Genomic DNA, 16,921 nt, shown 5'->3' on the forward strand with positions numbered 1-16,921 from the left:
CAAATTTTACGGTCACTCGTAGGTACGTACCTAATTGTATATAGTACCTATCTCATCTGTGCTATGTACTACCCGTTCGCGCTAAGTTTGCCGGTCCGTGGAATGCGCGTCCCCTCCCCCAACCGCGATTAAACGCAATTAGTTAGTGATTAAATGCAATTAATGTGTCTTATTTTACGCAAATACACAATTTTTATCAATAATAATAAATAAAAAATATTTTAACCTCGTAAGTCCCCGCGTACTTGTACAAGTACATACTAAGCATAGTAGTTCAGACCTGACATTTAAACTACATAGCAAGAGTAACTGCCTAATGTACTTACCCAAGTACAAATTCTTCTTTCCCCATTTACCGGGTAGTTTTTTTACAATGGCAGCAATGATATAGGTGTACCAGAATCTCATGGCAAATGGGGAAAATAAACTTTGTTGAGTGCAATACTGGGGAAATTGGATTAAACGATCTTGATACTGTTTAATTTTTTATTTATGACTAATATTAATGAACATGAAGTACGAATGCCTACCTATATTTTAGGTATGTGTGAAGAATGTTGTTATACATCGGGTTTTTAACATAGAAACATGTCTTGAAAAATAAGTAAACCGTATATTACTGTAAATAATTTTATTATGTATCATTCTTATAACTTATCACTTCATTCAGAACTAGAAAACGATTCTTAAGAACTCCACTTGCATTTCTTGTTCTTCAATAGATGATCAAGTTAAAGAGGTATTTATACAGGGTGGAATTTTGTAATGCCACCTGGAGGGAAAGTACTCTTAATACTGTAATTGAAAATTTTACTAAAAGAAAACATTCCTTTATTTTTGAAAAAAAAAGAGAACTGCATTCAAAGATTTTCGAATTTTTTTCGAAAATTCACTACTATACCTACCATACAATTTTCTGTAACATTATTAAAATAATTTAAGATTTCATGGTTTTCCTTTCATTTGATTTATCAAGTTTGTTAGAGAGATTTCATCCTTATACTTAACCCTAACGATCGATGTAATAAAAATACAGGATATAATTTTTAACAGATTTTAGTTGGTTAGATTCCCGGGTGTGGCAAGCAAATTTTTGGAAATCTTTGAATGCTGTTCTATTTCTTTTAAAAATTAAAGGAATGTTTTCTTTGAGAAAAAATTTCTATCTACAATATTAAGAGTACTTTCCCTCCAGGTGGCATTGTGGTGGTGGCTCACAAAATTCCACCCTGTATAATATAAATCGCTCTTTCAGCATTTCAATTACTCAAACTTGCTTGATGATATCTTTTTCAATTTTCTTTACATGGTCATAACGTTTTCACTATTCCTCTGAACCAATGTATGAAATACACCTGAAAACCCCGAAAAAGCAGCTATTAGGTAAGAATAATATAATAATAAACATTACCCTCCTTCTGACGCAGTTAGGTAATAAACTAAATGTATCAAAACATTTCACTCCAACTTACTGTCAACTCAACTACGCGCTTTAAAATCAAAGATTGACTTTGAATTATGCCTTATTTTACAATACACATTGAAAACAATATGATTTGCTTGAGCTTTTTCGAATTTTTCACAAAAATAACAAATAGGCATGAAGAGATTACAAAATTTCTGCAGCGGCTGACAGATCTCTTGATTTACTTTGACAGGTGACAATAAAGCCATAGACAATGGCCATATGAAAAACACACTTTTCCAATATTTTTGTTTGCCATGAGATTCTGGTACACCTATACGACCATACTCATTCAATACTCTATGGTCAATTCTGCCATGATATACAGGTAACGTCAACTGTCAGTGTCAAGTGTCATTTTTTCGCAAAATGGTCACGCGGTGGGGTTGCCGGCCGGCACGAAGATAATTTATCTGTTTATATCAAAGTAATCTTTTGTTTCTTGTCTTGTTTTTTAAATGTATCAGTAAATATAAATTATACTTTTTGTGAATTAAACAAAATTTAAAAAGAAACTTAGTATTTTAATAGGTTCATGATCGGTTAAAATAATTTGTACTTGACATAGTACGTTAGGCGTTTGTTACACAAAAAATTGTTTGAAATTTGTATTAGGTATGAAATTAGTGTTTTTTTTCTTCTTCAATATTCATTACTATGTAATTTCTTTCCTAATATAGCTATGTCCATCATTCTTTCTGTATTTGAAATGGGACTTCAAGGACTTACTTTTAAGTATAAAATGTTTAACTTATTTTTGTTTTTTTTTTTAATTAGAATTTAATATTCAAAGACAGCTCGACCTAATTGTAGTCTGTTTCCGTTACAAAAAAATAATAATTATATACAGATATACCGATTTTCAAAAATCGTCTCAATGTTTTCTATAGCTGGATGTTGTTTCAATCTACTTAAAAAGTTTGATAAAATTTGAATTTGTGGCTCTTTAAAAAAATGCAAAAATATTACTATGAAATAAATAATTTTGGTGAATTGTTTGGTAAGGGCCTAATAATGAAGCTTATTTGTCATAAAGACTGAATTTTATTATTATTGTTTCACTTATGTGATATTTGGAAGAAAAATATGATTTATTTTTAATATTTTAAATAAAACCTTTATCTTAATGATATCATTTTTTTACACCGTATAAAACCTAACGTACTTATAGGAGTACAAACTATTTTCAATATTTTTCTTTTAAAACAGTTGCTGCTGATGCTAAACTTACATTAAAAAATACAAAACATAAGGTTACACTTAAAAAACTCTGAAAACCGTCAATTTTTTATCTCGGTCTGAAGCACATTTCTTAGTTTGTGCTTGGTATAGTACATCCGGCAGATATGAATACTGCTATTGAAAAAACACAGGACTTACGAGGTTAAATATAGTTTGTTAAAGTTATAGACGCTTTTCTTCGAGTGACGTCATATCGCCAGCGGCAAACTTATCGCGAACGGATAGTAGTGTTGTGTCTCCATGAATGAGTCAGCATTTGCTGAAAAGGGAACGAGCTAGGTAAGAAGAGAGCCACACATACGCTACACAACGCACACAGTAAAGTATCGTTATATATAGTTTTATCTACAACGACTACAACACAGTGTACCGAGCCATAGGCCGGCGAGCTATAACAGTTATTTGCCAGTCTATCGTCGGCACCAGTCGGCACCGATCGGAATTCACTGCTCGACGCTCGCGTTTGCTCCGTCAGTGTTCTACTTTACTGTGATAATATCCTTAAAACATTCATAGAATACTTAAATTATACCAGTGACCATAGTTATATGTTCTTATAATACACATCCTGTGAAATAATACTAAAAGCTACTAGATAGTATACATTTTTTAAAAGAAAAAAAAACATCGAAGAACTCAAATACAAAAGTACCTAATTTATTATGCAATCCGGCGCTCAACACAGATAAATCTGTTCAGATGAAATGTTAAAATTGAAACTAATTGGTGGAACTCATCGATCTTGTCAAAATCAAGAGTAAATTTTTATACATATTGATTATTGGTAAATTAAAAAGTGACTGACTTGTGAAAACGCACTTGTTTTACGGAAAGTTTAAAAGCCGAACTTAATTTTAGTCGTCAATGAGTGAAATTTATTGCCTGCAATGGATTCAAAAATCATATTGAAGGAAAAAAATCCACATGATAAGGCTAACATTGCATCCAAGATATTTTTAACGTAAGTATTTACCTATCTTTAGAATTTCATTATCTTATGTATCTCTAAACAATTTTTACTATTTAACTAGGGGTAGTATTTAAACGAGTGACTGTAAATTTATGTTGTAAGTGTCAAAAATAATTAATGTGGGCTAAAGAATTACTAAGTGAGCGACTGAGTGCGAGTGACGAAAAATCAAAAGAATAGCAACTTACAAAAAAAAATTGAGTTCCTTAAAATACAAAATGAGAAGCTTCATAATATTTGAGCGACCTAATATTTGATTGAGTGTCAACGTTAGGTCCTGCATTTTTTTCAATATTTGGCAAATGCTTTTTTTATACTGAGTGGTATTTTGAACTTTAATGAAGTGTGTCGAATGCAAAAACTACTTTGAAAAATACTATTATGAGCAGCGTATTATGAGCCCACATTTAAATAAAAAATGATCTTATGAAATAAATATTTGACGGAACACTATTCTAGTAGCGAAAAAAATAAATCATTAAAATTTAAGGGTAGGTAATCAAATGAAACAATGTAGGTATTACGAAAAATGAAATAAATTTGTATTTTCTTAAATCGAATCAACAAAAAAAAACAAAATAAAATAAGTCGCTTCTGTCGACCCAAAAAAAAGTAATCTTATTAATAAGGTTCATTGGTAACTATGAGGATTGAGGAGCTCTACCTACTCATCGTCACTGTATGATAAGTGCTGGCTTGGACTTAGCGGGCCGGCCTCGTTTTCTTTTTTGTCCAATAGGTATCAGTTTTGCTTCCAGTGGCGGTGTTGTTAGTTTGAGCCGAATTGCTAGACCCAAAACGTGTTTGCATACATACCTATTTTGTTAAAAATTCGGGACAGTCACCCGCCCCCATTCGAATTCGCGCGCTGTAACAATCTGTAGTTTTCATTAATAAAGCGTATCAAAATAAAAAAACATGAGACCTCAAATATAATATCAGTAACCAATAATCATTAATAAAGCAGCTCACAAAACTTTGCTTAGAATTAACTTTTTTGTAGTTCGTTCAGTAAAACCTCAATTAGAAAAATCTAATGTATCTTCATGTTAAAGTTGCCCTCTCTGTATTTCTAGTCGCTCACTTAGTAATTTAGTCGCCCGGATAGTATTTTTATGTCTGAAATGTAATAATCAAAACCCACATTTTGTAAGCTCGTTCTGGATTTTATTATTGATCAATATTCGTCGTTAGTTTGGTAAATTTTTCGCTTACTCAAATTCATACCGCTCAAGGTATTAAAACAGTATGCCATCATCAGTCGCAAAGTTTTTTTTTAGTCGCTCGTTTTATAATTCCCCTTTAACTAGGGACTTAGCATAAACTTATGTAGTGTGGTTATGAACTTATCGCATATTGCGAATGTGATTGTGTTTATTTAACCCTTCATTTGGCAACGACATAAAAAATGGAAATACATGAGTTTGATGAATGTAAGGCATCAAGGGTATGCTAAAAACTTTTAAAAAAATATGAAAAAAAATCCTGCATTTCCCAGAGTTGGGAAAATTCGTGTCCGTCACAGCGGACACTGCCAAAGACGTCATAAATAACGAGTAGATTTGAATGTTCGCCGTGGCGGACATTGGCAAATAGGGGATAAATAAAAAAACTTCGTTATAAACTAATTTTATTAAGAATTTTTATAGTATTGAGAATAAAACACCTTGGAAATTGGTGTTTTGGCAAGAAAAATTAAGTAAGTAATTAAGCGTAACATTAAAAACGAACACATAAAACATTCATTTGGTATGGAAATCTAAAAACAGTTTCTTGCATTTTTGCCCATCACAAAGCAAAGGCGCGTTTGAAACTTTATGTAGAACACCACTGTCTTTTTTTGACAATACCTGCAACGTTATAACAGAAGCTAAAGCTAATATTTATATTAGAGAGAGATCATAATTATCATTATCATTTCGATAGAGGGTGCAGGTGAAGAATAGTTTGAGTTAGTAGAAGCACATTTATCAAGCATTTCAAAATCAGTATCAGATTTCTCACTTGCGTCTGAGGAAGCGGGTTCTAGGGACTAAAGCCAATATTCTTGAAGCACGCGCATGCCTCAGACAAATGAAAAACAAAAAAAAAACATAAGAAAACACCCATAACCGCAAAACAAACTAAATTTGACTATGTCCGCCACAGCGGACAAAGTTGTTTTATGAATATCAGTGAGTAATTGACAATGTCCGCTGTGCCGGACAAAGAGATCAAGCGAGTAAAAAAACACCAAAACATGTATAAAATGTTATGAATTTCAGCTAAACATTATCATACACGTATTATTGTTAAACAAATTGCAAAAACAATGAGCTTTTAACAGCAAAATACTGAAAAAATAAATAATTTACCTTATCGAAAACAGATGACTGTCTCTTCGCTGACATTTTGTTCGCGACTGACAGATACAGTGTTGCGAACGTCAAAGTTCACTTTCTACAAACTTTTTCAGAGGTTATAAAACAATAATATTGTAGAATAAAATAAAAATAACATTTACAACACCCCCTACTTGGTTTCTAAAGTTAGTGTCCGCCCTACCGGACAAAGTCAAATTAAGGGTTAAGACTAGCTTTCCGCCCGCGGCTTCGCCCGCGTGGAATTTTGTCTGTCACAGAAAAACTTTATCGCGCGCGTCCCTGTTTCAAAAACCGGGATAAAAACTATCCTATGTTCTTTCCCGGGACTCAAACTATCTCTATGCCAAATTTCATCAAAATCGGTTGCGAGGTTTAAGCGGGAAAGCGTAACAGACAGACAGACAGACAGAGTTACTTTCGCATTTATAATATTAGTTGGGATAACCTTGGTTGTACGTGCTTTTAAGTTGATGAATACTACCTACTTACAAATAAACTTTTACCGTCGATCACTAATGGCAAAATTTATTCTCGATTGAATAGCAATATAAGTGGTATTTTATAGACTACAGCCTTAGATGGATAGTCTTCATACAAACGCTTCGTCAAGAGTGAGGCAAAAATCTTATGTCATTAGTGTCCATTTTCTTGGGGAGTGTGGAAAATGAAGGCGATTTCCCCGAAAGTAGGGAAATTTTTATTGCGTTTTTAATTATTTTATATTTTAACAAAAACAAAACGCATCATTTACTTACTTATTTATTGAATTCAAAGTATACCTACGTAATTACAATAAGATAAATCGACTTAAAAGTCTCGATTTCATAAAAAAGGAAGTGTATTTGTACGGTTAACAATTGGGAAATAAATTTTCTTGTTACTGGTATCATTCCCGTATTTAATTTTTGAAAGCCAAATTCTACCAAAATACGCGTCGAATCGTAGTACTTACTTATGAAATGTAACACTGGTCACTTTCTTTCGTTTTTCTGATGTATTTAGACACCCTTTCAAAGCACAGACCGTCATAATTAATTAAAATTCGTCGGACGTGTTTACCAATTTTTCACTTTGACTGTTCATGTGACGTTTGTGAGTGAGCCGTTCCGGCTCACTAAAAGTTGCCTCACCTTTCGTGCACTGACTATCTATCTAGGCTTTATTAATCCAAGACTACAGCACATATTTAAGGTTAATACTGTAGATCGAATCTTATCTTGTGGTAATAGATGCTATTTTACAACATAAATATAAGTAATAATAAATAGTCTGATGTGCTTTTTGGGACTAAGTATGCGTACAGTCGCCATCACATGAGGACTAAATATTTAATTGCATAAAATAGTGACTATGTAGGTATTATAGTATTATATTATCTGTGCAAAAGGTCAACATTATTGTTATTATCTTTGTGAGAATAATGTTTCTATTATTGTTAGTAATACCATATTAACGTAGTGATTGCATTAAACTTATAATATTCATAGTTAAGTAGGTATCTACCCAGATAGCAAGCGAACTTGCTGCAAACATGATTTTTATTTGAAATTAGATTGTCATGTCAAATATGACAAATCAAGTTTGTGGCAATATTGCTGTAAGCTTTTTGATTTAGGTATGATGTTTCAAGGCTTTTTTAATTTTGAAGCAAGTTTGCATTTTGCGCTATGTTTCAAAGATGAAGTATCAAGTTTGTTTTTTGTTTGTTACAAACTTGCGTTAAACTGTCATACGCATGGAGCAAATAATCAGTGTTGCCAGAAGGTTACTTTTGTAACCTTTTAGGTTACTTTTGAACTGCATTGGTTACACTAATGAAAAGGTTACTTTTAGGTGATTTTTCAGAAATTGTAGAATTAACTTTTACAGGTTATTCAGTAAAAATATTAATAGTGACAATTTAAAAATTATGTCATAAACTGCATTTAAACATGAATTTGATTTATTATTTGTTAAAGACAATGAGTTTTAGCAAATGTTTTTTTGATAATAAAACGCAAATCCATGAAACGGTTTTATACGACCGGTCACTTTCGGTCTTCATGGAATGGTCAAAATTTCGAATTTAGGTAAACATGAACCATCCATGAACAACCTTACACAATCGCTCCGCACCCCCCCCCCCCCCGTATGAAGGTTACTTTTTATTCAAAAAGGTTACATTTTTTTATATTTCTGGTAATTTCTGACAAGACCCGACTGGCAACACTGCAAATAATCACTAGTGGTCATACGCCAACGTCACTCGCCCGAAGCCATAAAAAAGAAAACAAAAACTTCCGGTTCCGGAAGAAAAAACAGCCAAGTGTTTTGCACTTTTGCAGCATACTCTCTAATTTGTGTTTTGCAGTGCACAAAATCAGTGGTAGAACGTAGAACCTACAAGTTTTTTTGTTTTGCACGGTGTTTTATTTAATAAACGCTTCTGTTGTGCGAATTGGACGCGTGACGTGCTGAAGATTAAAGGTTAGTTCATTTATTTTTACTTTTACAAACAGAATTAATGATAATATGTAGTTCATATCTATCCCTTAAACCTTATTTACCTACTTTCAAACCCAGGCAACGTGTTCCAAGTGTTCCTAACCCTAAATAGTTCCTGCATGTTCGATCCTGTTTAGTTATGCATATTACTCAATATCTATTTCTAATTATCTATGTGTAACAGAAAGGTGTTATTGTAAGTTGTAAATGTACATCGTGGACCCTGTCTTGCACTGCAATTGGAAAATAATACATAAATAGAACGTCTAAAATTAACAAATATCCTCAAATAAAATAAATTAATTGCTGTACAGTGATGGAAAAGTCATAGTTTTTCCTTTCAATAATTATCATGTTGCTATGAAAATGCTACACTCATAGCACTTCAAAATTGTAAATGTAAATATAAAATACCCCCTAAACATCCTATCCACCTTATCATGTACTTTTATCCTACCTCGTTTAATTCTTAAAATTGTTAGTTATGTCTTAGCAAAGGTAACATAAATTTCCTCCTACATACCTATCTATTATTATATAATATAATTATAATTAATAGTGTTATTTGGTTTCAGACTTTGCATAATGGAATCAAAAAAATTTTTTTTGGTTACATTTTTAGATGAAGATGATGCTCCTGGCATAGTTTCATCAAAGTGGTTAAGATACCAACACTTGTTATTACCCTAATGTATGCACTGAAGAAATCAAAAACAAACTTGAAGAAGATGCCTGCACCTGAAGCAACATGGTCACAATATCAAATAAAAATACTTAAAAGTTATGGTAAAATAATTTTCTTTATTTTTGTATTGCTAAGTTATAACTAGATTTTACTATTGTGAGACTTTTTTATTTATTTCAGAAACTTATGGTGAAGCACGATTACATTTAAAAAAAGCGGAAGAAACCTGAAATTTGGACTCAGACGAAGCAGAAAATGATGTTACAAATGAAGTGACAGTGGACATAATGTCTGCTGTAAATTACCCAGTCACCTCCGGTTCTAAAGAGGCCAAGCAAACACAACTCAAAGCTGTTAACTGCCAATCAGGTAACAGGTTTTTATAACATGCAATGAGCTTCTCTCGTCAAAGATGCAATGTGACAAAATTTCATATTTTCACTTGTTTTAGTTATGACTTTTCCATGTTTTTTTATTTGTTACAGAGTGCATTACAAACAAGCAATATGCTATACAGCAGAGTCATATGATTCAGATTGTGTCAGACCTAGCTAACCAAATGGCTGAAATCAATAGAAAATTGGATTTACCGTTAGCTAGGTCCGAAGAAACATTTTCACCAACAGATGACAATGCAGGTCTTTCAGAACTTTTGGCAAGTCTACCAGTAAAGATATTGCAAGTTTTAATAATTTCGATGACCATTTAAAAATAAACAAGAATACAGGCAATAGTATGTATAAATTAAATACTTAAACACAGGGCAAATTTTATTATTCTATGAAAACATTCTAATGCTACTTTAATTAAATTTCAGATGTCATTTTTGTCTGGTATTGGCGGCAGAAATGTAAGAAGCCTTACGACTAATATGTTGAGACGAATAATTCTAGATGATGTAGCCGAGTTGTATTCGTTAACTGGGAAACAGATGAAAAATTCGAATAAAAAGTCATTTATGAGTACAGAAACCTATAAATTAATCTTTCGTAAGTACCTTTATTTTATTACAAACTTATACAGGGTGTAAATGAATTCATAGGCAACCTTGCAGGGGGTGGCTCAGACCATCATTATGAAATTTTCCTATGACCAATTTTTCCTGTTTTCATACAAAAACTGATCACGAAAATAAAGTTGTTCATAATGATGGTCTGAGCTTCCCCCTGCAAGGTTGCCAATGAATTCATTTAGATACACCTGTATATCTCTCAATATACCTACTACTATTATTTTCTGAATCATTCGTGTTTGTTAGTGTTAATTATTTCTATTTTATTTTTCAGAAATATGTAGAAAAATCAACGAAGATGTAACTGAAGACAGTCTAAAAGAAATTATAAGTGATTGGCTAAATCAAGCTAAAGTTAGACTTTCAAGAAGGTAAGATTTAATTTATTTACATTAGATGTATTTTATTTTACACTAGCGACCCGCCCCGGCTTCACACGGGTACATGTATTATACATATGTATAAAACAAAGTTGCTGTCGCTGTCTGTTCCTATATACATATGCTTAAATCTTTAAAACTACGCAACGGATTTTGATGCGGTTTTCAACAATAGTTAGAGGGATTTATGAGAAAGGTTATATAATAGAACCCCATACGAATCCGGGGCGGGTCGCTAGTTATACATATACAGGGTGTTAGGTAAATGGGTATATGAGCCGACACTAGCCCATGTTAACATGGGCATATAAATGGTATGGTGAAGTCAGAAAATTGATATCTTAATTTTAATTATTTTAATTTTCATACAAATCGGATTTCATAAAATTTATTTTGTATGAAAATTAAAAAAATTAAAATGATGATATGAAATTTCTGACTTCAACATACCATTTATATGCCCATGTTAACATGGGCTAGTGTCGGCTCATATACCCATTTACCTAACATCCTGTATTACATTATTATTACACAAGGGACAGACAGACAGCGACTTTCTTTTATACTATGTACCTAGTGATTTACAAATTTTAGATGTGCTCCTTTCAGAATTTTAACTAATAACCCCTTACCCTTATAGTAGTTTTTAAGGATTACTATAAATATATTTATTTCAGACATAGTTCATAATTTTGTTAGTAGTACAGAAACTTATACAATTAAATGTAAAATAATGTCTTAACCTGTGGTAAATATACTTGTTTCTTTTTGTTTCAGAGCAGAAACACAAAATAAAGAAAAAAACCAATAGCGGCGACCATGAAACCGATTTTTTCTCATTTAAAGTAAGATAAGATAAAAGTATAAATAATAAAAAAATATATGTTATGTTTGTTGTTTTATTTAATGTCAAACATGCATATTCATTGCAAGTTTGTTAAGGCAAACTTACATATTATTTATACAGGGTGTTAGGTAAATGGGTATATGAGCCGGCAGTAGCCCATGTTAACATGGTCATATAAATGGTATGGTGAAGTGAGAAATTAGATATCATTTTATTTTTTTTAATTTTCATACAAAATAAATTTTATAAAATCCGATTTGTATGAAAATTAAAATAATTAAAATGAAGATATCAATTTCCTGACTTCACCATACCATTTATATGACCATGTTAACATGGACTAGTGTCGGCTCATATACCCATTTACCTAACACCCTGTAGAAGCAGACATAATGCAAGTTTGTTAAGGCAAACTTACATATAATTTATAGAAGCAGACATAATGCAAGTTTGTTAAGGCCGGGTAGCAGAGAAAATGGCGAAAATGAGGTTTTCATTTATCATTTTTGAGGTACTAAACAGTAAAGTTAAAGGCTAAGATTTTTATTGGGCATAGTTGAGGATATTTTCTAGGGCAATTAACGGATGGAAACACGATTTAATGAAGTTGACTCGATAGAATAAATTCCCAAAGTTACCTCTATTCGTTTTCTATTTATGGTTTTATTTTTAAAATAAGCGATTTGATATTCTAAATCTTTTACTAAACTAAAGTTCAGAAATAACTTGAGGGCTTTTAACGGATGAAATTTTTATATTGCGTCTTATTTAGTTACTATGTTAAAAAATGTGGAAAAAATCGTCCATGACGGCTTGGACAATCTCAATCAGTCGCGCGGTGGCGCTTACGGAGGACGGACGCGTGTCAGTTTTATGGCCGTGACAGTTCGCGATTTGTCAATATTTTTGACAATTATGACTTTGATGAGTCACAGTATAATAATATCAGTGCTACTGGAGAAAGCTAAAATTTTTGATAATTAAGAATTATCAATTTTGTCTACCTATTGAAATTTAAATCGTTCGCATCCTTTTAAACGAAGACTCTACTCATGATACATAGTACATTCCTCAAATATGAGACAAAACCAATGAGTTAAAATTACATTTTAATAGTACCTACATACAATCGTCTTTACACTCTTTAGAAGACACTGACAGTGATACAAATAAATAATAAAAAATTAGGTCAGTGGGTCAAATATAGGGGCAGCTGCACGTCACTGAAAGACGATTCTGTTTACTCGGCATCTGGGCTGGAGAACATGAACCCTTGTTTACAGATGCAGATGTAAATGGAGTTATAACTGGACAAATTTTACATGAAATGTGTAACAGAAATCAGTTAAAAGACACATACATGGAATACCAAAAAGGTTGCGGAGGGAAAGCTACCTATATAAACTAGCGGCCGCCCGCGACTTCATTCGCGTAGACCTCGTTTTACCCCCGTTAGATATCATGTTGATAGATGGCGTTTCACGGCTTCCCCCAAATGAATATTTACGAACGTCATACAGTAGTTTGTCCAGCGCTGTAGATTTTAACCAATAACGATAGGTAGATGGGGCTTTTTAGACACGTCTTATTTATTTATTGAAATTTATTTGTCACATATCGTCATAAGTGTTAGCCTATATGTTAATCTGGGTTATAAACAATAATACTGTAAAGTTTCAACAAAATCCGTTCAGTAGTTTTTGCGTGAAAGAGTAACAAATATCCAGACATCCAAACTTTCGCCTATATAATATTAGTAGGAAGTAGGATATTTCATAATCCAAACTAATATTTTACTATTTAGTTTAGCATTTACTTACCTACAGTAAATATTAGTTTGGATTGTGAAATGTTTAAAATAAAAAAAAGAATAAAACAAAATAGGGTTTCAAATTACCTATCTTTATCTAATTTATAAAGAGGTAAAGTTTGTGTGTTTGTATATTTGTTAAATTGTAAGGGGTAATCTCGGGATCTGCTGAACCGATTTTAAAAAATCTTTCACCAATAGAAAGCCACATTATATTATATGAGTGTAATAGGTTATATAAAAACCGAAAAATACTACGCGGGCGAAGCGGCGGGCGGAAAGCTAGTTTATTTATAATTATGTACGAGCATAATAATTATTTAAGTCTAAGTCAAACATTCTTTATTTGTGTGGACCTATATTAACGAGAGATTACAAGGCGTCAAATATTTCAAGAAAAAAATTAAAAACTATTATAAAGCTAAATTTTGCTCTCATGGAGCCTTTACCTACTCTGACAAATCAAGACTTAAAGAAGAAACTAATAATAAAACTATTTAACTGTCCTGCAATGAAAAGCTTGATCGGGTACAACACCTCAAGTTATTTTAGAACTTGATTTCATTAAAAGACTCTGAATATCAAATCGCTTAGGTATCTAAAGTCAAACGATTCTGAAATGTCAAGTGGCATAAAGTTGGGACTAATAAATAACCATTAAGATAGTAACGCCCTCCTGTCAATGACATACCTGGAACGTTAGAGTATTGGACAACTAGTAAAAATGCTTTGTCCTAAATGACTGACGGATATCGTAGAGACCTGAAAGTTGGAAGGTGTGTTCTTTGTATGCGTAGGCATCCGATTTTCCGAAATGGGGTCATGAAATGAAGTGGGTGAAAAAAGGGGGCAAAGATTGTATGGGACAGTGATTCTTTGGTTCAATCTACTTGAAATTTTGCTTAACAATTCCTTAATATTATAATTCATGACAAACGTGTGAAAGGGGTAGAAAGTTATTTTGGGAGTCATTTGCGTCGAAGTTGATATCAATACTAGATACTTCCTGCTTTTGATTTAATTACTTTTTATTTTTACAAGTGTTTGAAAACTCCATGTCAGATTGCAATCAATGTCAAGTGAAATCTCAAATTGAAATGTCTCAATCTCAATGAGGAGGCTCTGCATTTATTCCTAGAATTCCCCTAACACCGTCAAATTACCCTTTCGAATTCAAGTGCAGTTTCCCATCAAAATCTGCTTCGTAATGACTATAAACAAAGCTCAAAGTCAAACTCTAGCAACCTCTGCATAAACTCCCATGAGTGCTCAGAGCGGGTGCCTGCGCCAGGTAACCGCGTGTGATGCTCATAGTGATTTTCGATACAGAGCCCCGTAATACGTTGTACATAAATTATGGAAGGAAAACACCCAGACCAATACAAACAAATATGTATGCAATTTTAGTATGATATTTTTATTTATTATTAAACAAAAAGACTGAACAAAATTGATGCGTGTACTGATTAATGTAATTAACCACATGCAAAGTTTCGTGAATTGCAACAACTATAATTTATTATCCAAGCTCTAAATAATCGCTACTACGAGTAACTGATCATAAAATGTTTTTCTGATGAACTGATTATTAAATGACCTACCGATAGGTCGGGTGACGTAATATTGAAATTCTTTTGAACTTCCGGAAGGTCGGGTGATGCCACGCCTCTTTGAACCGTGTTTACTTTGGCAGTTATATTTTATATTTATTCGATTCTAAAATATATTCCCAAAAATTCTGAAAGGTGTTTTAATTTGTATCACTTGGATATGATTTGTATTTGAAAGTGTTGTGAGTGTGACGCTTGAACGGAAGGAAGTCAACCTAACCTAACCAACTGGTATTTTTATACTGTGTAGCTGGGAGAGCTCTTTGGCGCGCTGTCTTCGGCGAAGTATTGCGCGCGCAGATTTTGACAGCGTGAAATACCTACTTTAGCAGAAATACCAAGCCTTAAGGCAAACTTACATATAATTTATAGAAGCAGACATAATGCAAGTTTGTTAAGGCAAACTTACATATAATTTATAGAAGCAGACATAATGCAAGTTTGTTAAGGCAAACTTGCATATACTTTATAGAAACACATTAATGCAAGTTTGTCGCTCGGAAACTAGAAAGTTTGATTTAAACTTGCCTCAAGTTTATATACTTGCCATGGCAAATTTGAAACAAAGCTTCATTTTTGATACATCAAACTTACTGCAAGTCAGATTCAAGTTTAAATTGTTATCTGGGTAGGTCCTAGGTACTAGCTGCATAAAAAATAATAAAAATCCCACAGTAAGGTAGGTAGGACCTATTTGAAAACAATTCAAATGCCAAATCTTGGTCTAAAAATAGAAGATTTTTCACATTTTAATTCCTGTTCCAATCTAAGCCTACTTAATTTAATCACAAACTTATGTTACGGCCCGCACTATAATAAAAGGCAATGATGGCCAGTTTTCTCGAGGATCAATATACTTAATATACCTAGGTACCTGATTGGTTTACTCACATTACCACAATCTGTCGGAACAGAACAGACATAACACGCGCATATTTCGCCTAGAAGACAAGGCCCCCTTTTTGTAAAGGCTTTTTACTTTCAGATTTTATATGGTGTAGCATAATTTTGTACTATCAGTGACCAGTTACTTACATCAATAAAGTTTCAATTTAAAAATTTCGCGTGACGCATATTCAGCAAGGGAACACTTACGGTAACTTGAATTCTGCAAGTCACGGTGACAATATAAATATTTGCGAGCTCATTCGAATATCCTTTAGGTCTATCACATATTTTATTTCTATGAATAAAGCATACCTACGACTGTATTTTTACACCGACACTCTTAACAGACAAAAATGATAACTAGCGTGGAGACGACAATACTATGAACAATAATAAAATAACAACCGAAAAGATATTATTAATATTAATTCATAATATTAAATTATATGTATAATGGTATAAGGTGTTATGCATAATTATGCATTGTTATGAAACTACATACCTAAATAAATATCGCTGCCAAGGAAAATAATTAATGTTCTGACGAATTTGCCGGTGCTGCGCTGCTAGTTATGCCGTAAGAAAGAAACAAAATTCGAATAAAAGATTTAGGTACATAGGTAGGTACAACATGGTCAAACTAAAATTAACCATTAGGTAATAACCCGATAATTACGGCCGTCAATTTACCTGCAGGGGGCGCTGGGCATTTATGGATCAAGGGGTCCAATTCCCCTAAAAAGCGGAAATTCTAAAGTTTAAAACTTTTCAGCGATTTACTAAAAAAGGGGTTTGCCGATATGAGTACGTTTTCGGTAACTTTACCTACCTATTAAAGCATCGTTGCAGCTGTTACCATAGTGGTGATTTGAACAATACATAAATTGGTAGGCATTTCAACGTACGCGTAGGCTAGTTGATTAACACGGAAACTATCAAAAAGTCCACTGCACATCAAACTATAACATTTTGGTTGCTAACTCGCTTTTATTACAACTTGCCGAAGTGTTTATTAGCTCCAAAACGTGGCTTCTCACTATAAGCCTCATAAAATTAAATAAGCTTGAGCTTAATTTATTATGCACAGCGTGCTATGGATGCATCGAATAAGAAATGTTGAGGTCCGTAAAGGAACTAAAGTCGCTGACATAGCTTTATATGCTGT

At 32.8% G+C, this 16,921-nt stretch overlaps 1 protein-coding gene and 1 long non-coding RNA gene across 3 annotated transcripts in view; both read left to right on the forward strand.

Moving 5' to 3' along the window:
- Window positions 1-3,083: 3,083 nt before the first annotated feature.
- Window positions 3,084-16,921, forward strand: part of LOC135082336 (ATP-binding cassette subfamily C member 4-like) — a 43,556-nt gene continuing 29,718 nt past the window's right edge. Inside the window, exon 1 of the mRNA XM_063977128.1 lies at window positions 3,084-3,668. Within this exon, the coding sequence (XP_063833198.1) occupies window positions 3,595-3,668 (74 nt within the window). The 5' untranslated portion in view covers window positions 3,084-3,594. The remainder of the gene's footprint in view (window positions 3,669-16,921) is intronic.
- LOC135082325 (uncharacterized) lies at window positions 8,216-11,489 on the forward strand. Of its 2 annotated transcripts, none has more exons than XR_010259395.1 (7): window positions 8,216-8,506; window positions 9,147-9,310; window positions 9,390-9,578; window positions 9,695-9,942; window positions 10,027-10,198; window positions 10,496-10,592; window positions 11,379-11,489. It is a non-coding gene; the product is annotated as an uncharacterized LOC135082325 (long non-coding RNA). The 2 variants fall into 2 exon arrangements; XR_010259392.1 differs by having other exon boundaries at window positions 8,217-8,506; window positions 9,100-9,310.

The sequence above is a fragment of the Ostrinia nubilalis genome, chromosome 2 (assembly GCF_963855985.1).
Source record: "Ostrinia nubilalis chromosome 2, ilOstNubi1.1, whole genome shotgun sequence".
Lineage (NCBI taxonomy): Eukaryota > Metazoa > Arthropoda > Insecta > Lepidoptera > Crambidae > Ostrinia > Ostrinia nubilalis.